The 24762-nt window shown below is 42.8% G+C and overlaps 1 protein-coding gene across 3 annotated transcripts in view; it reads left to right on the top strand.

Moving 5' to 3' along the window:
* Positions 1 to 23378, top strand: part of ATP8A2 (ATPase phospholipid transporting 8A2) — a 353217-nt gene extending 329839 nt beyond the window's left edge. For 2 of the 3 annotated variants that reach the window (XM_074815984.1, XM_074815985.1), the window contains 2 exons: positions 6699 to 6790; positions 15257 to 23378. In XM_074815984.1, coding sequence (XP_074672085.1) covers positions 6699 to 6790; positions 15257 to 15354 — 190 coding nt within the window. In that variant the 3' untranslated portion in view covers positions 15355 to 23378. The remainder of the gene's footprint in view (positions 1 to 6698; positions 6791 to 15256) is intronic. The other variant, XR_012622101.1, reaches the window with a different exon arrangement.
* Positions 23379 to 24762: the final 1384 nt, after the last annotated feature.

A 24762-nucleotide genomic window follows, 5' to 3' on the forward strand; every position in this document is an offset into this window, starting at 1 on the left:
GCTACTGCATTAACAAGGCCTGGAGATGTTATACCATGGCAGGGCATAAGGTCTCTAGGTTCCCTGGAGAGTTGGCTGTTGCTGAACCCTCAGCAAGAACTTGGTACTCGCTGAAGCCTGGTTGTCTTGGTGCAGGAGTCACTTCTGATAGGTGACTTCTTGCACCTCTCAACCTGCAAGTGGCACAGGTCATATGTCTGTCTTCATTTCCCTGTGGTTTGTGCTTGGTGACCCTTTGGTCTTCTAGCCATGGTCTGGGTTTTTGTTGATGGCTTGCTGAGTATTTACAGAAAAATGCAAAAGGAGCATGGATTTGGATGTCTCTCTATTTCAGCTGGATCCTGAGTGGTTAAGGAGCAGTGTGTGTAGACGCTGACTCTGCAAAGAAAATGCTGATTTTTGTTTTACTGTTTATATGCCTCAAATGCTTCCTTGTGAAATGCTCCAGAGATTTCCTTTGATGACACTGCAGCTTCATTATCAGTAATGCCTGTTTGCCTTTTAAATTAAAAAGACCTCCTACCCTGATTGACCTTATAGTAAAACATTCCTGCAATCCAGTGCTAGATAACCAAAAATAACATCTCCTCTTTGTGGACCAAAAGAGAGAAACCAGCAGAAGCCTACAGTTGCTAGTTTTGCTATTCTGTAGGAGGGTGATTCCTCTTTGCAATGTCTCCAAAGCCCAGAGGATGGAGGTATATTTGCTCACTCAGCCAGTCAGGCCTTTCTACCACAGCCCTGGATTGTTCTGGGTATTTGAGCATACAGAGTTTTGCTGAACCCTCAGCATTAGCGTGGTGTGCATTTGAGATGATTTGCATGCTTTAATTTTGAATTCCCAGTCTGTAAGAATGTTGTTTTCATGTTTTCCTTACACCAAGTCTGTGTTAGTTGTCATCATTCTGCCCGCTGCATAACTAACAACTCCCTTATGTGAATTCAAGTAATGCACTTGAGTCTAAACAAAAAGAAAGCAAGTTAAACTGAGGTCTATGGCTGTGCTGGGGGAGTGCACTCAGCCAGCAGGGGATATCTGAGGAAGAAAAATAGGTGTTCTCTGGCCAATTACACAGATGTGGCCAACAGACTCTGCCGGGATTATGGTTCTCACTCTTTGTCCACGAGGACCATGACTGATGCTGTAAGCTTTTAAATAGTGTTATGCTACATGAAAGGTGAGACATGGAACTTGCAAATAAATCACTGGGAATACTTGGTGTGTCCTAGCAGCCAGAGAGGGATCCGTGAGTCCCCTGTGCCAGGTCATGCTTGGGGAGAAGTCATAGTGCTCGAACCTCTGGTTCTTCTTTAGAAGAAACTTAACGGAGTTTGAGAACCAAGAGACTGAAATGAAAATCAACAATTTGCTTGTGAATTTGTTTAGTGGTTAGGATTGATCAAAGCTGGAGAAGTCTGGTTCAGACCTTTTTTCTTTTCATATTTTATGTTGGTGTAACTTTCAGTGACTGAAATATTTCAACAAAGAAACAGCAAACTTTCGTGTCAGTTACTGTTTGGAATGTGTGGAAGATATAAATTAAGTTTTAATTCTAAATTTTAAAAAGGAAAATAAAAGTATCCTCTTCTCCCCTCAAAATCTAATCCACAGCTAAGGTTGACAGGGACAGAAACTTCCTTGTGTTTAGCCACATCAGGTATTTTGTAAAAACTCCCCTCCCTCCCTCCTTGCTGTCGCAGTGTGAGGATAATACGCTGCAAGGCGTTTCTTCCAACAGGAGAGGAAGGCAGGCCAGCCAGGGCTTCTCAGGCAGCGTGTTTAACAGAGTATGTGACAGCAGAAAGAGGCTGAACAAGGGTTTGTCTGCTGCTCTTTTGGAAAATGCATATGGGTAGGAGGGAGGCTGTGGAGTTATGGGCAGAATTCCAGCCTCGGCTTTGGAGGGTTTTCTTTTCTAAACCAAGCTGTACAATGATTTACCTGTTGCTAAATGCTGTGGCAGCACTGTAGGGTAGAAGAAATAGTGACGTTGCACCTGCAGGCAGTAGAGCGAGGGTGTTCATAGCTATTTAGATGACAGGAAAAACAGCTTCATGCTTTCTTGTCCCCTGGGCTTACCCACCATGTACATATCTTTTTTGCCTTCTGGTCTTACCCATGGGTGCTGAGTATCTTGCACTGAAGAGCCATGCCTCTGCCACAGGTTCTTCATGTGTTTTTAAGGCAGAGGGATAGCAGCTGGGACATGTGCGTCTGTGTTTTATTTGCATCATCTTTAGCAGCCCTGGTAAGGCTTCACTAGTAGCTGATTTCTTTCTTCTAGTAAGTGGAAAAACAGAAACAAAACCAAATAATTTCATATATTTGTATCTCACCGAATTCTGAATAATCCAGAAGGGTAAGCAAGTTAAAACCAATGGCAACTAAGTGTCTTTGCCCATTTGGTGTGCCTGTGCTCTCTGTCTCTGCTAGTAAATCATAACAAAACACAAACTCATTTCTTAAGGGTTCAGTTCTTGTAAGAGAAGGGGGGCCCTGAGTTACTATTTTTTTTAAACTGGGCTATGTGTGTGTTTTCTCAGGGAAGATCCAATTTTAAGAGACACCTGCATCCACTTTAACCTTCCCTTCTTTGTGAGACCTGCTTTTGCCACCAGCCAATTAGTGGACTCAGGAGGACATTCTGGGTCAAGCTATACCAAGTACTGCAAATCCTTATTAATGCTAATTAGTGCTCAGTAGGTTAATTGGTGGTGCAGCTCATCTTTTTTTAATTACTTGAGCAAATGAGCTAGTGGGACCTTGTGGTCAGCTTTGAATTATTCTGTTTGTTTTGATGCACCTCATTTGAATGTGTAAAGCCAGATGTTTGTTGCCTAAATTTAAGGGCTGTTTGCTTTTGTGAGGGATGAGAAGAAAACACATAAAAATAAAATTTAAGGTCTCTGTTGACACCTTAGAGCAATTCAGATACAAAAATGGAAGAGTCGTTTTGTTCATGGAATGGAAAATACTGTTATGAAATAACATGTTGCCTTTAGTTTACCTTTTGGTTTGTCATTCACTTAATGAGTTTGTGTAATGTTGTTAGCACAGACTTCCACGGAGGCAGAAATCATCTTGACCCTCTTAGGAAACCATTGCAAAGGTATTCCTGGCCCAAGGTATTCTTCATTATTGATAGCAACTGGGTCTGATTTTAGATGACTTGAGTAATGATTTTAGATGACTTGAGTAATGACTTCTAATCATTTTTTCATAGTAACACTCATAACTAGGACTTTTTGTTCTAATCTGCTATTTGTTTTGTTTAGTTCAAAGTATTTTGTCTGTATCCTCTATCCTTCATATGATTACAGGTAGATGATGTCTCTCCCTTACCCCTTCTGAGGTCACTAACCGACTCAAGCATATTTCACTGTCGCTTTCCAGGTCACTGACTCCCATAAGGATGTCTGGGTTTGATTTCTTCCATTCTGACACCATTTTTGAGGTCCTGAGTATGAACACAGCTATATCCAATATATGATCTTAAGATGCCATCCTCAGACTGTGGGAGGACTTAGGCACTGGCTTTGAGTCACTGGAAAGCAGAATTAATACTTATAATCATGGCTAATATTTGGGATTGATTTACAAGCAATATTTCTGTGAGCAAGGCCTAACCTGGTACCTGCGAGTCTGATGTCATCATTAGTTTTGCATCAAAGTGTGAGGGAGACTGGGAAGTCTTCACTTTGTTATCTGTTGATAGTGGACAAAAACCTTTTCTGAAAGCAGGGACTTGGTTGGTATGAGTGAAAACACTTCAGTCTAGTTAAGAAACCCACTTCACTTCATTTTTCTTTCCTTGCAGGGCTTATATTGGGAGATCTAGTATCTGTTAATAAATCAAATACTCATCCATTTCAGAAGAGCTGTGTTGCATTTACTCTGTGTATTAAGAGCTCATTTTAGGGCACTTGAGTGGTCTTGACTTGCAGTCTGTTTAATCATCTCTTGTACTTAAACCATGAATGCTCTAATTATTCCGTGAGTTTTTCTTTCTCTGCATAGATATGATCCAGTATAATTTCCCAAATGAGAAAATCAGATGTGACTTCAGTTTTGAAATTGTTGATTAAAGTTAGCAGTATCAAAGGCAGTCTAGCTTTGGCTTCCTTAGAGCTGTAATGTGTCACTGCTGTTCAGAAGTCCTGTGACAGCACACCTTCCTCCACACATTGCATGTAGAAGCCTGAGGAGCTAACTGTTATTGGCCTGTAGCAGATACCATCCTGCACTTCATCTGTTGCTGTGTGGTAGACAGATGAAGAATTTGTTCCTCATGACTTTTGCTGATGTGGTTAATGCCATTCTCAGGGTAAGAATTTTGTGGTAGTCATTGTTTATTTGTCCCTCAGAACAAATATTATTGATCAGTTTAAGATTCCTTTTTTAAGCCATCTATCCAAAACCACCCTCCTGTTCTCCTGCTGAGATGGGAAAGACTCCACCTGTATGTTCTTTACCTGCAGAAGATAAACAAGTATTTTGCTTCTGTCATTCACAAGACAGCAGTAGATCCAGACAATGTTTTGCTACGCTTACCAGTCAACGGACTTACAAGCTACCCAGCAGTCCTCTGCAAGCAGCAGGAGGTTGCACAGTACAGCATCACTAGTTTGCACATGCAGCGGTAATGATTGATTCTGAAGGCTGTCAACTTTGTAAGTCTGTTAGAGAAATCTCATGTTTTGCTTCATGCCTGTCATCCCCTTACCTGGTGATTTCTTTGTACTACATACTTTCTGTTATGCTACCTGCTTTGAGCAGTTGGAGATTTCTTTGTGTATGTACATGATTTTCTTACAACCTTTGGTTGGTCTTTGATCTTCATTTTTTTAAACCAGTTGGATCTTCCAAGATTTTTAGAAACTTCTGTGCTGTAACCCTGGGTTTAGTGGAAACCTGTGGTACTTTCTTCTTTGAACACATGCAGATCTCATGATCCAAGAGCTCTTAAAGATTGTTTGACACTCTCAGCTGGTATCTGTAGTTTTGCTTCCAAATCTGTTATCAACTTCTATTTTATATTGAAGGACTACTACTGACTGCAGGCAGGGAAAACAACCTGGCATATCTGTTGCAGGTGTGTTCTGTAGTGCCAAGGGAAAGAGGGGAAGAGACAAACTGTCTGAAAATGCTGACAGTTTGTAAAGATCTTAAGGAGGGGTCCATAGGCTGTACAAGTTTCTAGTTTAGATGTTTGAGTGTAGAGACCACAGGAAAAAAGAAGGATTCCTCCCTTTCTTTCATGGATATCTCATTATGCACTGAACAGAGGACTGAGCCTGGATATTACCCTAATGGACTATTAAGTGGAATATAAGCCTGCATGGCTGGATTACATGTTATAGGCATCTCAGAGGTTCTTTGGTTACTTTCTTGTTTGAAGTTAGCAAACTGCTTCAATGAAAGGGAGTTGTTTGTTTAAAGCTGTTGTAAGCTTGTTGACAGCAGCAGCTGTGCTTGCTGGGATTTCCATTCCATATACCAAATGTATGTGAATTTGTAATCTAATATAAGAAAGATATCAGCGTTGGCATTCAGATGTATATCCATGTTTGCAGTATAACCAGTGGAATTACTGCTTCTGAATAAAGATGTGAAAGAACAAGGAGACTGTGAAAATGGAAACGGTGTAAATGTGGTGCAAATGGGATAAAGACACTGCAGGAGCTGCACTAGCAAACAGATTCCTTCTGGGCACTGGGTCCATCTCAGTGTTAGGAACAAGGGTGAGATGATTAAAAAAACCCCAGTTGCAGAGGAACTTTGATCTAAAATAGACTAATATCTTTTTCAAAATAATCTGATACGTAACAAGTATTTGAGACTCCAGTGCAATGAGATTTGGACACCTACATTATTTTAAAGCCCCACTGAACTTAGTGGGACTTGTATACGTAATTAAGTGCCTTGAAAGGTCAGGATCTTAGCCATCATTTGTTAATTTGGGGCATAAAGTTCTTGATGAAATGAGTTGTGTTTTTAATAAAAAACAGTGTGCAGTGTCTCTGATGATTTGTGTATATATGTTAAACCTATTGTAAGCATATTGTATTTTTCACCTTAAGTTTGTATTTTTACTTTCTGTAAACTCAGTAATAATTTTTCAGGCCTTTGACAGGAACTATGTAAACCAAAGGGGTTTTTAATCAAAAACTGGATAGGAAGTTTTCTTTCTGGTATGGGAGGTGAAAATGAGTGTTGTTTAGAAGACAGAATTAACTATGGGTCCTGCTTTTGGTTGCTTCAGGCTGTTTTGCAGGTGTGATAGAAGCCTTTTACCATGTGCTAAACCACAGTGTTTTGCTCCTTCTCTCTGAGGTGATGCATGTACATAATACTAAAGAGAGATCTCCTTTTTAATGTTCCGTATCACTTGATGTCAGACTTCTGGTATGGTTTGTAATAATTTATAGGCATCAGACATTCAGAAATCACAATGGTTATAATATTAGGGATGGATTAACTAAATGTAAACTTATACAAAGTGGCCTTGGGAAGGAGGAGTTTTCATTATTAGAGGGTTCTCTTGATAATGTGCAGTTTAAAGAAAGAGAAGGTTCTTTTTCATGCTACAACCATCTTAAATACTGACAGAGTCAAAGGTGCCAAGTACTTTAAATACAGTTGACTTACCTTGAAATTATCTGGTTACTCATTGGTGTATTTCTTTTCTCTCCTTCAGCGTCAATGAACGTGATCATTTGTTAAAAAGGCTTGGCAGGAAAACTCCTCCAAGCCTCTTCCGTGCTCATTCTGTCCAGCAAAGTGTATCACGTAAGTAGTGGATCATGCATGCATGTGTGTTTCACAGCAGTCAGTCCCAGATGAGTGAAGCGAGGGGTGATTATTTTTTAATTAAATTGTAGGTAGAGATAATCTAGTGCAGAGACTGAGTTGCCAAGCAAGACACATACATTTGGAAGTGGAATTAGTGTATTTGGCCCTAGGCAAGTGGAGCTCAAATGTGGATAATTCCCTAGGATCAATGAACAGGCCTAAATGACAAAATCCCAATATGCTGGTTCTCTAAATGTAAAATTCTGATAGTCTCAAGAATACTGTAAAATCAAAAACTCTGCAGGATAAAATAAATGTCATGATAGAGCCTAGCTTATATAGAACTGGTTTCTTTATGAAAAGTCATATTAGTTTGGTTACCTGAGAATACAGTGATATTTCAGGGATGCCACTTAAAGGTTCTGTGCGTTTCTGATGAGGAAAGCCATGGCGTGCAGAGCTGCCTTTCTCTTCTCCCTCTTTGTCCTCTGCTGGGAGAAGAGATGCAATATCACATCTTGCTACTGCTGCTCTTTGGAATAAATTGCATTTCTTGTTGGTGTAGAGGCCATCTGTTTATTCAGCTTCCTAGAGGAACATGTGACAGGCCTTGATCTGCTGGACCTGACATTTTTTTGTCAGCATTAGAAAGGCTTCCACATCATTAAAAATAAAAACATCTCTGTAGGCCAGATACACTGAAGGACCATGCTGTCTCAAGGGACCACAGAGTCTAGTCAACCCCTTCTAGTGGTAAACCCTTGTAGTCTCTCTTGTGATTAAACTGGTAGTCAAAATATGCTCATCTTACTAAAGAAAATAGCCCCCAAGCATGCAGTACTGCTGTGCATAGGGCAGGGAGCAGGCACTCAGGATTTGGTTTCGTATTGCCATTGCAGTGAGAAGTGACGCCCCTGACTTTAAGAATCCCAGGGAAGTCGCATCTCTTTGGCTGTGGTGTATTCTATAGCAGAACTGTTGTGGTTCAGGCCATGGAGGCAGGGCTGGGATTTGAGAATCCAAATGCCTGATGTATTCCTCTTTTCCACAGGGAATTTGAGTAGGAGGAGTGGAACAGTGACAGATATGCTAGTCTTTGTCCTTCATAGAGCCATTGTAAAGACATCACTGTTGAGGGATGTAGGGTCTTTAGTGACCAATCCCATTGCTCCTGGGAAAAGAGGCCAGTCCACAGAGCAGCCCTGGGGACCACATGCTCCTGCCAGGATTTAATACTTTGTGTCAAGGAGCCAGGGATTCTGACGGCAGCACAGCTTTAGGCATGCAAACACACTCTTTGAGGAGATTCCAGAGGTGATGATTGGCAGAAGAAGTCTGTAAAATGCATAAATAAATTACTGTCGAAGTAGTCTGCTGTAGAGACTTAACACAGTGCAGGAGAGAGATGCACCACTGGTGACTAATCAGACTCAATATATCCTTTTAGTCTGGTAGAACACATCATCAGGTTATTAGCAGGTGAATAGCTACTGGGAAAGAAAAATGAGATATCAAAATAAACACTAATTTGGATAACCAGCTTCCCTATAAATGCAAATTATTAAGTGCTAAATGTCAGAACAGGTTACAATCAGCTGTCTGTTTTTCACATGAACGTAAATTTTGATTGTGAAGCTGTTAGGATGGAAAGACACTTTTTATGACTCTTTAAAACTTCTGTCATCTCTTGTCAACTGTTATTTTCCAGTGTTGCATAGTGCTAGGCCATGTGAAATCCAGGGAACATATGTGCTGTTTTCACAACTCTAAATTGTACAACTGTTTACTAAATGCTAGAAATCTTCAAAGCAAAGAGCTGATGAATAGGGCAGTAGCCTTGACATGCCGGGCCAATATCTTAAATCACACTACGAGCGCTCAGTTTGAAGTCTTGAACTGTTCATGTGTTTCCACCAGGCTCCAAGTTCCCAGTCTGTGAAGGCCACTTCTTCCAAAAATTGCATATGTGACTTCAACTCGGAATCTGACACTCGCATATAAAGCAGGAAAAGGGTTTGTTTAGTTAGAACTGAAAAAGGCTTAAGCAAATCAATTGCCTTGGTCCCAGCAAGGAAGGAAAATGGGATTAAATTTCCTAGCACATATTGTAAAGATGCAGTACTGGTTTGAGAGTCACTGTATTTTTGACAACTGTTTCCAAATTTTTTGATAGGAAACAATGCCTGAATAGCTTTGTTTCCAATCACATGGAAAGGAGAAAAATCTCATGGGGTGTTACAGGGTACTACTAGTGGTCTGTGGTGGGAGGAAAAACATGACTGAGGTAAGTCTGCAGAGCCCTGTATCGAAAGGCGGAAGCTCACTCTGTTTCCTTAGCTCTCTGTTGGTGAGCCAGCCCCTCTCCAAAGCATTTGCACAGCACAAGACCTTCAAGCAGGATGCATGGCTGGGGTGCTCCCATACAGCACTATGCTCTGACAGATCCAGCCCCCAAAGTGGGGGACAGAGCCACACAGCCAGTACTATGTCAGTGCCATACAGGAGTGCCAGCCAGAATTAATCTCTTAAACATCTCCTCCACATAAAGAAACTGGCTCAGAGTAGTAGTGGCCTGGGAGAGTAGCCCCTGTCCATCTGGAAGGGTATGCCCTTAAAGTGTGCAAGACCTTCATGGCTGTTTTTCTTGGATTAGGTGATCTTCAAGGTCTTTTCCAACCTAGATGATTCTGTGATTCTTGTTCTGGCTTTGTGTTCCTGAATCGTGTAGAGCTGTCAGGAGCATGAAATAAATCTATTAACTGTACTGTCAAAGATCATGTGGTTTCTTCCTACCAGTGTAACTTCTGGGAAGCTTTATGAAAACTTTAAAAAAAAACTTAAAAAAAAAAAAAGTGAAGTTCCTGTTGGATGGCACTGTCATGAGACTTTAGTGAAAGAGCTTTATATGGCTCCACGTGCTAACATAGAACCATCTCAGTGGAATCTTGTAGGCAGTGGTGATGGTGCTGGCCTCTGGGCTTGGTGTAGCTCCTGGTGAAGGTGCCTGGTGAAATTGGGGATTGCCTGTTGCCATCTGCTTTCTAAAGCCTCTTAACAGTGATCAGGAAGCGCCACCAGGCTCCTCTCAGACGCATCTTTGGACCCTTCCCTTTAGTGTGCTCTTGGGTTCACACAAGGGAAGGAGCAATAATGACTCCCAAAAGTTCTGCCTCTCAGAGGGTTTGCTGGCAGTGAGGTTTTCTCCAGGTGGGCTTTCTCCAAGTCTCCATCCAAGTTCATGTCTTTTTTTTGCTGTGACTTTGTGAAAGTAGCAAGTCCTTTAGACAAGCTCTGTAGATAGATAAGATGGTTCTTGACCTCTCCTTTCTTACTGCATGGCTGCCCTGTATCACCTATGCCCCCAGAGCCTCCCAGCAGGATGGGAAGGGGGATGCTCCCCCCTTGCTCAGGTACCCTCAGACCTGTCCATCTTTAAGGAAAGTCCCATACTATCCCTCTAGTGCAGTTTCCCTCCTGTAATTCAGAATACACTCTGTCAGTGTTTAGTTGTTGTTGTCTCAGCACGCTCTTAAAAACAGCTGAGTCCTGCTCTTAAGAACTGCTTTGGCAGAACTTCCTCTGAAATGTGAAGAGCTGTGCCTGAATGAGGATTGCTGCACTTGGCCCAAATTTCCTGTGCTAGCAAAGAAAATGCCTCTTCCTTTGACAGAATATGGGGATTGCATAGAGTAAATCTGAATGCAGAGCATGTGGTTTGCACCTTATTAATCAATGGAGAAAAAGCACCTGTCATCTGAGGTTTGTTTCACAGTATGGAGGCTGGCGAATAATAAATAATAATAATGTGTTCATGCTGAGGGCTCTAATCCCACCACTTAGTCTCTGCTAGCAGACACCTTCTTCCTCTCAGTTTTCTGCTGGTGCATTTTGATTTGAAAAACAACAGGGTAGCTACTTGAGATGCTTTTTAAACTCCATTTCCTCTTATCTTGCATGTGTTCGAAATATAATACACATTCTGTATTTTTTCCAAGCTACATATTTGTGGATGGTCAAGTGGAGTTAGTCTTTTAAAATCAACTTAAGAAAAAAGAAATAGGAATAATGAGTTTAGAATTGATGCTGTGGCAGCTAGCTCTGTTTTCTACATGCAAATACTGGTAGGTTAGTATCTGGGACGAAAAAGATGGGACCATTTGTCAGGAATTCCTCTTGGGTCCTTTAGAAAACACAGGCATAGTTTATCAGCAGAGAAATTAATGATTTCTGTAAGCATTAGTCAAAATGTTCAAGATTTAGAGCAGGTCTCGCTTTCCCAGGATAAGTAAAAGAGGGGTTACCAGAGAAGTCAAAGCTGAGTTAGCATTTACTGTTTAATTGGTAAATATGAACTGTGACATCATAGCAAATCTCCTTAAAAACTGTGCAGAACCAGACCTTTGGCCTGAGAGAGAATTTGGCTGGCCCAGTGATACCCTAATATTGATTTTTGTTATGTCAGAGAGATTTTTGGTATCTAAGAAGCAACATTTCTGAAAAGATTTTTTTTTTAAAAAAAAAGCTTCTCCCATCCCCCCAAATCCTAAAACTTAATTTTGAATTGGATTTGAATCTGGGCATTTTTCCCCAAAGGCAAACAACATGATGGTAAAATGCATTTTATACTTCAGACTGTGCTAAACCATAATACCACTGCATATATGAGATAGTGAAATGCTGCAGAAGGCAGGGTTTCTGACAGGCTTCCAGTGAGAAGTGCCCTCTTGTTGGTTGGGCTAAACAAACCCCAGGACAGACAGTTCAGGTCTATCAGAGGAGAGTGCAAGGAGTAAGAGGCCTCTCAAATAAATCCCTGAAGTGACTAAAACTGTACGCAGTCCTTCCATGAGCAGATTTTCTGGAATTAAAAAAGCGCTCTGGACGCTTTCTGATCCTGGTCTTGGAAGTTGTTGCATGTGAGTGGGCTGTCGAGCTTGCATGGTGTTAACTGTCTGTGTTCGAGACACATGCATGGAGACAGTTTCTCTAATCCAGCATTGCACAGACCAGAATAGTCATTGCAGTGAACAGAAAAAGAGTGTGTTAAATTGGAAACCTAATGGGAGCCTAGATTCTGATCTACTAATAGAATATCAAAGCTTTAAAAAAACCCAACAGGATGCTTTTAAAATTCAGTAGGTTGCTTGATAATATCTGGTACGAGTGAAACTTTAGATTTGATGAGAACGTGAATCTCCTCTTAACAAATGAGCCCCACTGACAGATATTCAAAAGTGCACCTTTCCTCTGTTAATAGAAAGTCTCTGAGTACAAAGGTCCTTCCTTCTGCGACAGCCATGAGCGGGTTGTGCCCAGAAAGCCCCAAAGAAATGTGCTTCTTCCTTGGGCTGCTGCAGGACAGCTGAACAATGAGGGCCTTGTTCCCAAGGCAGGCTCATAGGTGTGGTTTTAAAACTGGAGTTGGGGGAAAAGTTCAAACTCCCGAAAAGTTCCCTAGTAACTGGCAGATGGAAACTTTCATTGTTTTTGGATGGGGTCTGAAAATAGTGGAAATATAGAGCTGCTTAGGGAGTGCGGATGGGACTCGAGCATTCACAGTGTTTTGACTCCACAAGGCACAGTCAACTGCCTGAACAGCTTGAAGCTCAATTTTAATTGTAATGTGAATAAAAAAACGTAATATGAACTCATCTTCCTGTATAGAAATCAACAGGAAAAGTATTAAATAAACTGCCAAATGCTGAACTTCAACTAAGTAGGGCAGTGTGCAAATACAGGGGTCACTGCCTTTCCCATGAGGTACACACAAAGCCCTCATTGCTGGTATTTCAGGATGGATCAAGAACACAAGCATGTAAGGATCCCCCCTGGTATTCTTAACCATTTGATCATCTTAGCCTGATATTTTTTGCTGTGTTAAGGTGTTTTCTACTGGTGTGAGAATGGTGAACATATTTTCTTTGATTGCATTTTGCATTGGCTTTGCCAGAGTGCTTTGGCTGCCTGGCTGTTTATAGGTCTGTGCTAGCACTGGAAATAAGCAGGTCATGGGAACATACCTGGGATTATTGGGCTCCACACACTCGTGTGGTCAGTGCTCGATTTGCAGTAGTTATGGCAGTTGAAGAATCTACTGCGCTGAGTGATCTTACTGGGTAAGTAAATATAGCAAAGCCACCTTGATGCAGACCAGTTTATGGGGCATGGGCTTCAGTCTTCTAGGGCTTAAGCTTGTGGTCTTTGACCAAGTTGACTTTCCACTGAGAATTTAGTCAAAAAAAGCTAACAGTATGCTGGCACTTAGCATGGAAACAAACCCACTGGCGGTATTTATTTGTGAATCTACCCTTTTTTAAATGAAAGTCTGTTTTGTAAATCATATTGCTTTTGCAATTATCCAGCATGCACATACTTTTTTCCAAAAGACTGTTTGCATTTTGTGAATGTATTCTGTGAACCTTCAGCTAGAGGCAGGAAAAAACAGCCTGTACCTCTGTTAGCTGTATGTATATTGGCATGGAATTGCTCAGGGAAAATAAAATGGGATGCTGGGATGATCAGTCATGTGATCAGATCAGAGTTCATACTGTCCTGCAGTCACTCCGAGAGGGAGATGTGACTGGAGTTGGTTCTGCATGATGGATTTCTGTTTGAATCCCCTCTATTTACTGGCAAAGATTTCCTTACATGCTTGTGATTTAGGTCAGCTAACCTGCAGATAGTGTGCTCTCCTGCTAAGGGAGTGTGTGTTCTGCCTCAAGAGCTCGAAGCTACAGCGAAGTCCCTGTGGCTTCAGAGGTGACACTTACCTGCATTCTGTGAGAGAAGACGACCTTCCACATTACAACTAATTACAACAGTGGTCATCTCTAGTGTTGTGCGACTCTCTTCCCAGCAGCTTACAACTGCATAGGAGTTGCTGACCAACCTCCCTATGCAGGCATCAGCCAGAGGAAAAGATCTAGGAATGCTTGAGCATCTGTGTTCGGCTCACGTGGTCCCAGTTTGGTTGTCAAGATGAAGGTTTAACAAGTGTCACTCGGGCTATGGTTCACTTCTGGCCTTCTCCTGCCTACCAGCATCAGTCACCTGCTTCAAAGCAGGCTGCATTCAGGCCAACGGGGAGCAAGTTCAGTCTACAGCACCAAACTGCTTAGGGGCCCCACATGACCCCTGCCATAAGAGGGTGGTCAGCCCCATGTGCCTTTCTGTTACAGGGTCCCTCTTGTGTTGTGCTCCAGCCTTACCTCACTTCAGTACTTGATCTAGCAGGGGGGAGTATACCTTGAGCCTTTTAAGGGAGGATCCTGGAAGACTTGGGCAGTAATTGGGACATCTGTCCTTATCTGATGCTATGTCTTCCAGCCTGGGGTGAATTTGGGGCAGAATTTCAGAATTCACAAGCTCCTGCTTCCAGAGCGGCTTGGGGGAGATGGAGAGTTGCTCATGGAGAGTTAGCCATGGTATAACTCTTGGATTCTCCTAGGCAGCGTTCACATCTCCCAATTCTTCCCTACTTTCCTACTACAAAGCACTATCTGGTTCTGTATAGCCTGTGGCTTTCCTATTTCTCTATTTTCGTAACTATGCTCATCTGCCCTTCTCCTTTCTGGTTTACCCATTTACACCTGAAAGTCACCTTTCCTTGGTGTCACAAAGTCTGTTGTCCTTTGGTATAGTTTTCCATTCAGAATTTTCTGTAGGGTCATGTCTGCTTTAAATATTGCTTGATGTTCACCATGTTGGCCTTTGTGACTGTTTTAACAGTAACATGGTGTTCTGCAAGTGATGTCAGAAATGTCACTTGCCTTGTCCACAATACTTTAAAAGAAATCAGACACATGGTTATTTTCATTTGAGTAACTGCTAGGGAGACCGAAGGATTGTGCTAGCTAGCAGGATTAATTTGTGCAAAATAGAGACCTCCAGAATATGTTTAAGTTTGTTCTAGTCAAGATATGGGTGACTGGCCAAGAGAATAGAGTTTTTTGGTGTGATTTGTCAGATACCACCTAGAAACTTGTAAAAAAAATTCCTGAATGAAGTTAAGAGGAAGATGTGACTCAGATCTAATTGTGGTCTAGACATTTTCATGTTCCTCCAGGGAAACTGCCGATACCAAGCAGACGATAGGGGAGTCGAGCCAAAATGCAAATCTCTACCTGTCTGTTAAGTCTTTAAGAAGCTCTGCCACTGTGGCAGTACACATGGTGTCCAAATCAATCTGTAGCTTATTAGTCAGGTTAACTCAGAGGGAAATGTTGACTGTGTACACTAACCTGGCCTGGGGAGCGGAGCAGTAAGACTGAGCTGGCAGCAGACATCCTTTCTGTGCCACGTGGGCAATGTAGTACACAGCTGTAAATGCCAGAAGCACAGCACAGAAATTAAGATTGTCGCGGTCTCAGTCAGGTAACTTCAGTGATGCCTAGAACTGTTCCTAAAATCAGGCTGTGACCTTGACTCCAGTGATTTTTTTTTTTTCTTTCTTTGCTTTTTCAGATGGGTATGCATTTTCTCAAGAAGAACATGGTGTTGTTTCCCAGTCGCAAGTTGTTCGATCCTACGATACAACCAAAAGGAGAGCAGAAATAGAATAAACGGTTCTTCACTTGATGGGTGGTGGGAATAATGGGATTTGGATCAGTGCATCCACTGTTAACATGTTCTTGACTAGGGTTGGCAGCAGCAGCCAAAACACAAGAGAACTCATTTCTGTGGCCTTAGCCAACAAGTTTCTGTATTCTCCCTGCAAACCTTGAGTACATATTGTAGGGGGAAATCATTGTTTGAATTCAGTTGCAAAGCTCTGCCTAAAGTTTTGTTTATGTTGTTATGAAGCATTTGACTGTGTTGTGTGAGGTGTGAAATTAAAAACAATGTTTTACCACTATTTAAAACATCAGCATAAGGTTGTTCTGGGAGAAAAGCAGAAAATTTATGTTCCATGTGAAATCAGCCTTTGCTTAATTGGAACGGGGTGCTGAGATTGCCTGTTTTGTTACACACAGACCAAGTGCCCATGGCTGTATGCAAACCTTACTCCCTCAGATATTCGCTGTTTACTAATTTGGCTGAAATTTTTAAGAGACAATTTGGCATAAAACTTGATTGCAACACAATCTGTAGCTAAAAACGCTTATTTGCCTTCTTATGACAGAATAACACAAGATAGCAATGAATTACTGTTGAGGTTTGAACTCAGCTGGCAACCAGACGCCACGTGGCCGGCCGTTCACCTCCCCCTCCCCGGTGAAATAGGGGAGGGACAGAAAAAGAAGAGAATTCGTAGGTTGAATAAAAAGAAAGAATTTAATAGATATAACAAGAGAACAACAGTAACAATAGTGAGTCCAAAAAGAAACGGGTGAAATGCAGCAGTGGCTTACCGAGCGCGGTGACCGCCCCCACAGCAACACAAACCCGGGCCGGACCCGAAATTGGCGCCTGCCCCCCTATATCCCTGGGCATTACATCACATGGTATGAAATACTCCAATGAAAGTTAACTCCATCCTGATCAAAACCAGGACAATTACATAGAATATATTACAGGATTTATTAGGGCTCTATCTTAGCTTTCTAAAACCCGATTAATAGCTTACAAAGCCAGGATGTGGAAGTGGGAGAGCTTGGCAGGGCAGTTCTCTTGAGTGCATAGCATTGTGCACAAAGATGAACTCAAATAGGTGCCTCCTGGTAACTCTTCATGACGTATTTGGACATGTACTTCAACTGTAGCCTGGGATTTCCCTCCATGATCCCATTCCCACTTTAACAGAACAAAATGGTGAGAACTTAAAAGGACCAAGCTTGTCAGATGTTGAGAAAGATGATGGACATCCGCACGGGAGCCTGATACTGTAACCCTCTAGAAGCATTCCCCTGACCAGGTAGGATAGACTTGCAAAGGAAAGTTAGGAACAATTTACACACGTGTGTGCACACACAGGTACACACACAGAGCTGGTCATTGTGAAGAGAAGACCTACTGTTTGTTTGTTTCTTTAGCCAAACCAGTCCCTCTTCTAGATCTGATCCATCAACAGGCTTCCCGACACACTTAGACCCATGAGCCCTGGAAGGAATGCTGGCTCCGTGGCCTCGCTGTGCCAGTGGGACAGACGTGCTGCTGCATAGATTGGAATTTTGAAAAAAAGCAAAAACTGGGGCATAAGTTAAAGCTGAAAGAGCTCTTAGAAAGCTTATACTGTCTTCCAGACAAGTTCTATTAATTTTAGTCGCCAAGCCACATTTCTGAATAGCATAAATACTGCTGTGTTTTAGCCAGTTTTCATGGTTAATGTATATACTACATCTGTGCATTTAAAAAGTTGGCGTTGTTTTTTGCCCTATTGACAGTCATCCAGAACTTTTTATTGATTTAAATATATCCGAAAGCAATTTTAATATGAATATTTATGTTTAGCAAGGAAAGGGAAAACGCCAGCCTGGCCCACTGACTTAATCTTCCTTAAAGGTTGTGAGTAAATGCCAGCGCACAAGTGTCATAGTTCAATTCCCAGTGCCACCGCGGAGGCTCACAGTCCCCTTCCATGTTAAAAAGCAAATTTTGCTCCTTCAGCAGCAGGGAGGATTGCTCTTGGATTAGGCTGATGGCACAGAGGGAAAAGTTATCACCACCTTTCTGCAGTGCTAATGAGACAATTATGCAATAAGGGAAACGTGCAAATAATTTTGCCATAGGCATGAATGTCAAGGGGCCAAGCCTGGGTGTATGTATTTTCTGGGAGATTAATTTTGTTTAAAGGCACAAATACTAGTACAGAGAATAAATAAGGGGAGGGTAAACCTGATCCCAGGAGCTTTTAAATCTTAATGCTGATCTAACCTGTTAAACACTTTCTTTTATTTAGAAACAAAATCTGTTTAGGAAATGTGTGGTGTAAGCCAGTCCTCAAAACGGCAAACTGTTTCTTCCTTTTGTAACAACACAAGGAAAATTAACTTCCCACCGAGACAAAGCGAGATCAGCTTAGTCTTTGTACTCTAAGCCACACACTAAACATTGGTATGTAAACAATTTGGAGGCTTTTCATGAGGATACAGAAGAAAACTTCTAAAAACCTCTGGATAATGAAGAAGGGCAAGTAAATGTGTTGAGCAGAGAATAGAAAGGATCCTGGAGTCTCTTCTGTTCTTAACTTGGTGCAACAAAATTTTACAGAACATGAGAGATGCTGGGGAGGAGCAGCTGCCATCTAATGTGATTTATTTTATTAGTGCAGACTATGGGCTGTATCATTCTGACCTCTCTGTAAATTGAGGTCAGTGTGTGTCACAACACAAACCCTCCCTAGAGTGAGTAGTGGCTTAGATTGAGGTACGTGTGCTGGGTGTCAGCTCAATGGGAACTACACATGGGGTTTGTCACAGGGCTATACAGTATGTGACACTGGGGCTAGCAGGTCAGACTTTATCATCACTGTAGGGCCTTAATCTCTGGCTGAGTTAATCCTGTAGAGGCCACCCAGGTCAAGACCTGGCATTCTTCTTGTTCTTTGGAGTCATTACAGGAATTAATGTATTGTAATTAATGTATTGCTGTAGCCTGACTGTTGGAGTTGCTTGTCTTGGGGAACAATGATGAGGTGTATTCTGGTGGTGTGTTAGCAAAAGGAGAATGGCAGCTGCTCTGCATCAACAGAATTTCTTGTTCATTAACACAAGTGCATGTAGCAGTAACAACAACCTTTGAAAGCACAATGTGAAAGTGTTATCAGCTAGACAGGGTATGGGAGCAGAAGGAAGGGAAGATTTCTGCTTGACTTTCCAGACTTAACTATGTAGGGTTGATCAGAAAAGAGTTTCTGTGGCAGCTCTCTGTACTGACCAAAGTGGTAGGGGGGAGGTTTTGAATGTTCAGAAGGAAGTGGTGATCCTGAATTAAACCTGGATCTGATTGCTTCTTTTTGTAACACCATAATCGCTGCTTGCATAGAAGCTGCTGTTCCTTTAACGATTGCCTAGTAGCAAATTAAAGCTGGTGAGCAGGAGCCTGAGCTGAGCACTGCTGAGAAGTCTGTTGACATTTTCTTTTCCTTGACAGGGCTTCAGGTCTTGCTGTAGGGAGCTAGCATGGGAAGTCAGTAATAACTTGTCAAGGAGAAATGGCAAATAACCAATAAAAGTATCTGAGTCAAACTAAGCTGCTAATGTATCTAAAAGTGTATGCGGAGTTAACATGAACTATATGAGCTGTAAATTAAGATAACAGTCAAGCCTCGCTAATCTGCACTTCACTAGACCACATGCCTCTTAGTGCACGCCAAAAATTTGCAGTCTCTTCCCCTGCCTCAGCCAGCAGCTAATAGCAGATGCTGCAGGGAAGTCTCCTGTTACCAAGATTACATTATTTTTACAGCATGTACTGGAGTGTGTTTGCTGGGAGACAGTCAATGCTCATAAATAAAGAAGAGAAAGCTCAGGTGAATCAGAATAAGTGAAATGCAGGGACAGTGACATGGTCAGTGGCTGCAACTTGGCCCTCTGTGGACAACCCCAAGAGTTTGAGAGGTGCACGGTCCTTACGCTGTCCCTGTCCTGCAGGCTTATTCTGCCTTTTTGGGCTAACTCACCAAATCTGCTGTTTTGCATTGTCTCCAGGCATCAGTGCAGACTAGTGATGCCCTAATTGCATTCTCCTTGGTTTTATAAATAATGACTTCATTTAGTTTTTAAATACTCTGAGGACTGTCCTTTAGCTGTTATGCCTCATAGCTCAAGCCTGAAGCAGAGCGGCCCTTGAGTGGGTGTTCACCCCCAAGAAGCGCTTTGGATTTGTCAGATTTCTCCCCAATTTTAAGGCACTGAGGATATTTTACCTTAGTTTTGGATCATCACACAGTATCAATGCCTTAAACTTCAGTCAGTTTGCAGGGAGAGCTCTTTGTGTCTTGTTGAGTCTAACAATAAACAGTGATACTATGAAATACCTGGTGGGTTGGAGGAGAATTTGGCTGTGTCTCTGCTATACCTGATGGATCTGGGTAGCAGTTTGCTTCTGAAACATGACACTGACTATGCATATTCTTCAGTCTCTGGACAGTTGGGCTCCTTCTATCCTATCAGGAAGGACACTTGCACTCATTCATCGCTTCCAGAGTCTGTGCTGCAGCTCCATGTCTCTTTGAGGATGCTGAGCACCAAGCAGATCCAGACCTTCCTACCTACCTTGTACCTGCAGGATCCTCTGGGCGCAACCCTGAGGCTGTCCTGCAGGCAGCTGTTAGAGGCACAGCCAAAGTGCCTATCAAATGGGGAGAGTTTTGAATTCAAATCCAAGTGTTGTCCTAGCCATAACTCATAATTGTCACTGCGAACAGTGTGAAAAGGTATGCAAGAGATGAAGACTCAGCAGGTATGAATCTGATGACTGGACTTGTACACGACCCATTCCCATCCCACCAGTCAGGCCCTGTGTGAGCAGCTGTGTCACTTGGTGAGTGAACAAGCAATGACACTTCTCTCTAGCGTGTTGCTTATTTGCAGCTGCGTTGCTGTTCTGCAGAAGCCCTCTGTGTAGGACCTCTGTCCCAGATCCCACTCTGAAGGGCAGCTCTCCAGCCAGGCCAGGAGTCAGCCCCGAGGAGCTGCCTGTTCCATAATGTGGTGGCACGGTTGTCTTTGTATTATAGATGGTGTCTTTGACATGACCTGAGCTTTCAGATGGATGGTTTTTAGAGCTTACTCTTCCTGGTGCTGAGCCTTTTGGGTAGACTGCAAACAATTCCTGTTAGAATAGAGTGAAACGTGCTTTTACCCATTTTCTGTACCATACAGGAAAGGCTTGGTTCTTTGTTTGGTGAAACCATATGCGTTGATTATTTTCTTAGAGCTTTCTCCTCCTGTGTGGCATTGGGGCAAGTCTCCTTAGTTTGATTACACAGTTAACACAGCCCTGTTCCCATTTTATTTTCACTAGTCTTACAATATTGCTTACACTGACTTCTCAGAACCAAAGAGCTCCAGGAGGCAGAGAGCTCAGATCCTCTTACCTGAAAGCTTCATTATTCTCCAGACACCTAAGAGAGCCTCCACAGCCCTTCAGCGCTTGTGACCAGAGCTGTGTGTCTGGAGAAGACCACAGGAGAGGTCAGTACAATAGATGACAACAGAAGAAATCCACATGGGTGCAGAGAACTCTTTCCATGCTTTTTTGTACCTAGCAGCAAGATTAATGGAGGCTTTGAGCCTTGTTTGCACATGAAATCCAGAAAGTGCCCTGTGCTGCTTAGCCACACAAGTGAATCCCAAAGGTTCTCGGTGACCCGCAGCCTGGCCAGGTTTATCTGACCAGGAACATACTCTCAGGTGGGCTCTCTGGAGTGGCAAAGGGACTGGGAAATGCAATAGCTTGGCTGAGTCCGCTGCTGCTGTTAGACGCAAGGGAGAGGAAGGATTCCTCAGCCTTCCTTGCTGTGATAAAGCTTCTCCAGTTCCTTTCTGCGGCTCTGGGAAGGAGGAGAGCTGTGTTGTGAATTTGCGAAGCTCCGTTATCTCCTGAAGCTGAGCTTTCTCTGGCACCAAACTGAGTCCTGGGCTTGGAGAAAGGGAGTGTGTCCCTGCCAGAATCCCCACTGCTTGCATTCCCTTGGCTCTAGCAGATTGTTTTCTGGTTTATGACAGATGGCTAAATTCTTTACTGGTTGTTGTTTGCCTCATGGACCCGCAGGAATTGAGCACTCAAGTTATTTCTGTCCTGACGGGGAATGTCTTTCATAGAGAATTATCAGGACTTCTCCTTGGGTGTTGCTCCTGGGCAGGTTCCTATCCCCTAGGCCGGTGGAAGGGGCTTGTTTATCTGGGACCTGGGTCTTCATGTGATAGAGTGTGAAGCCAAGGGGTTGTTTCATTTGGATTTGTGGCTTGCTCATTTGTGGTGTGGACAGAAGGTAACATAGCTGAGTGCTAGTGTTTCTCCAAAGCCTTCCTTTGTGTGTGAAGAAGGTGACATGGGTTCTCCTGATGTCTGCCACAAAGGAATGGCTCTCTCTCAGCATCTCTGTAGCTACTAAAGAGAAATAGAAGTGGGTAAATGACAAATTCTTGGTGGGCAAGCCCAGCTCTGGGCAGTCACGCAGAAGTCTGGCGATGAAGAAAAGACTAATATATTGCTGAACTGTCACTGTGCATAGCCGGGAGGTCAGCACCCTTGTAATTACGGAGTGATGAAGCCAAGGGAAAAAGCCAACATTAACAAAAAGACATGATTGTTTTAAATTCTGACCACCTGTTACGGAGGCTCTCAAATAAACCACCAACCACCAAAAATTAAAAAGTTATTATTAACAGAATTAACTATCTCTCCGTAAATTACAGGTTCAAATGTCCGTGAGAGAACAGAACAACTTCCTAGGGTTTAACGGCAACCCAAAACGCAGAACAAAGCAACACTCCCTAGGGTTTAATGACAACTGAAAATGCTAAGTGAGGACTCTCAACCTCGAGGACCTGCTCAGGGCAGCGTCCCAACCCAAGGCACCTCGAGGAGTTTCCTTGGGCAGCGTCCTGACCCAAGGACCAAGTCCTGGACCGCAGCTGCTGCTCCAGGGCACCAGCTCAAAATGGCTCTCCCAGGGGACTCCATTTATACCCAGGCCGAATCTGACCTGTAGTCAATAGCGGCTCCCATTGGCCAAAGGCCCCAATTACCAGGAGGCCCTGAGAACAAAGGCAGTCAGGAGCTGCTACACTTCAGCAGCCAAGAAGCCCTGTTTTCACTGGGTGGGTGCACCTACCACACCACCTTACTGGGTGGCTTTTCTGCAAAGATGTTCCAGATGTTGTCTTGGCATAAATTAATCAATTTCAAAACTTCTGCAGGGTTTCTTAGAAAACACGGAATTTAAGAGACAGTGCATATGCTCTCCTTTGCCCATCTGATTGATATTTTGATTCAGGAAGGGAATGCGGGCACTTGCTGTTCTTAACGTCGAGAGCTCTTAGACTGGATAGTTGCTCAAAGTTGTTTCTCAACTCTCTTTAAAAAAAAAAAAAAAAAAAAAAAAAAAAGGGGCTCTAGATAATATAAAGCAATGAGGCAGCAAAGCCCTCCGGGACTGTGTGTGTACGTGTGTGTTGGAAGAGTCATCCGACTTGAAAACCTCCCCCTGTCCCTCCTCCTGCCCCCGAAGTGCAGCCCATTGCGCCGAGAGGTCAAATATTCAGCAGCTTGAGTGACAGGATCTTTAACAGCATCTTTTTCATCAGCGAGCCAAGTCATGTGCCCGCTTGTCTGTCATATCTGTACTCGAATTGCTTAAATATTGTTTCAGATGGGGAGGTTTTAATCTGGATATGCAGAGAGGAGTAATGCTGTGGGGGGATGTTTAATTGGCTCCCAGCAGAGCAGCAGTGGTGTGTGGGTTTTTTCCTCTAGAAGTGTTACCATTTTCACGTCCTATTAATGTCCTCTGGTAGTTTAAATACAGCATTCCATTACAGTGGAGTTTGTTTCCCTCCCAGACTGAGTACAAATGAAGGTCATTTACTTGTGTTTTTAGAAGGTTCGGAAAATTTAGAAAATTTGTAGCTTTGAACAGCATTGTTGACTGTTGTATGTCTGCACAAAAATATTTCCAATAAACCTTTTATTAAAGCAATCCAAGAGACAGAGGCTTGTTTGTTTTATTCCCCCCGCAAGTTTCGCAGCAAGAGTTTAGTGTTAAATGCATTTGAGATTTAGCCTTTAAAGCTGGTGAGGGGATTATTCTTCTTTTCTTCATGACCTTTTGGGTGTGTTTTAAGGGCCTGCTTCTGTTAGTGCCAAGGACAAGGCTTGGGTTCCTTTAGTGGGTCTTGAATCAGGCCCCAACCGCAAGACTAGTATGGCAAAATAAGAATGGTACTGGTGAGCTTACAGCAGGTACGTGATATTTAAATATGTCTCCAGGAGGAAAGCCATCTTTTTATATAATTTGGTAGACAGATATTCTCCTATGAATGATGCATTTGATCTCACCAAGGCTTCATCAAAATAAACCTTGGAAATCTTTTGTCCCAGCTAAGTCACGGAGACAGAGCAGGGGAAAATTAAGTGCTAAAATCTCCTTTGCTCCCTTCTTGCAGCTGAATTTGCAAGAGGCTTAAATTTTAACACTGGGCCTGCATGCTCTTGTGTTTGTGGGGAGAGCGTTCTGATGACGCACTGGGAGATGTGAGGTGATACAAAACCTCGAGAGACACCTTCCTCCAAGCCAGCCTGAGCACGGGGGCAGGACCTCTCCTGCTTCTGCCTGATCAGGAATGTCACGTCCACTCTCCAATGATGGTGCTCGGCTGACGCTGCAGAGCTTGCTCGTGTTGCCTTGCCCAGAGAAGTACCTCTCAAGCTCACTTGCCTCAAGCAAGACTGACAGTGTCAAGCACCACACAAAGGCTCTTGTGTCCCCCATATCTCTGCATCCATATGCTCCGGGGCATACGTGCTGTGATCATCTCTGCAACAATATGTTCTTTCCATTTAACAAATAGTTTTTCATAGTGGGCCGTGCACACCTTGTCGCTGTGCTGGGCCTGCTGGGAAACGGGTGCGGGGCACAGGAGAGCTTCAGCAGCTCGGCCAGGCGAGCCTGGGCTGTGGCACGTCAGGAGTGATAGATACTCAAGTCACAACTGAAGTTAAATTTGCAGAAAACTTTGGTCTTACTCAATTTTTGGTGACCATGAGGAACACGCATTATAAGATCCCTATAGAAAGTAAAAGAGTATGAGCTTTAACAAAGAGATCTTTTTGTCCAAATATCATTAGATACTGGAGTTAAACAGATTTTATCAGGAACAAAATGCATATTTATATATGGTCTGGCTAAAACTTTTCCTCCTTAGGGTTCTATAACTTGATGAATGTTTTTTTTCCTTATAGATTGCTGACAGAACCACTTTTAAGAGCATGGAGAGACTTTTTTAAAACAACAAATTACTTCTGGATTTTTTTAAATTAGGAAACAAAAAGTAGGTGTAAGCCAAATTTCTTCTCTTCCTTTT

Source organism: Strix aluco, chromosome 2 (genome assembly GCF_031877795.1).
Source record: "Strix aluco isolate bStrAlu1 chromosome 2, bStrAlu1.hap1, whole genome shotgun sequence".
Taxonomy (NCBI): Eukaryota; Metazoa; Chordata; class Aves; order Strigiformes; family Strigidae; genus Strix; species Strix aluco.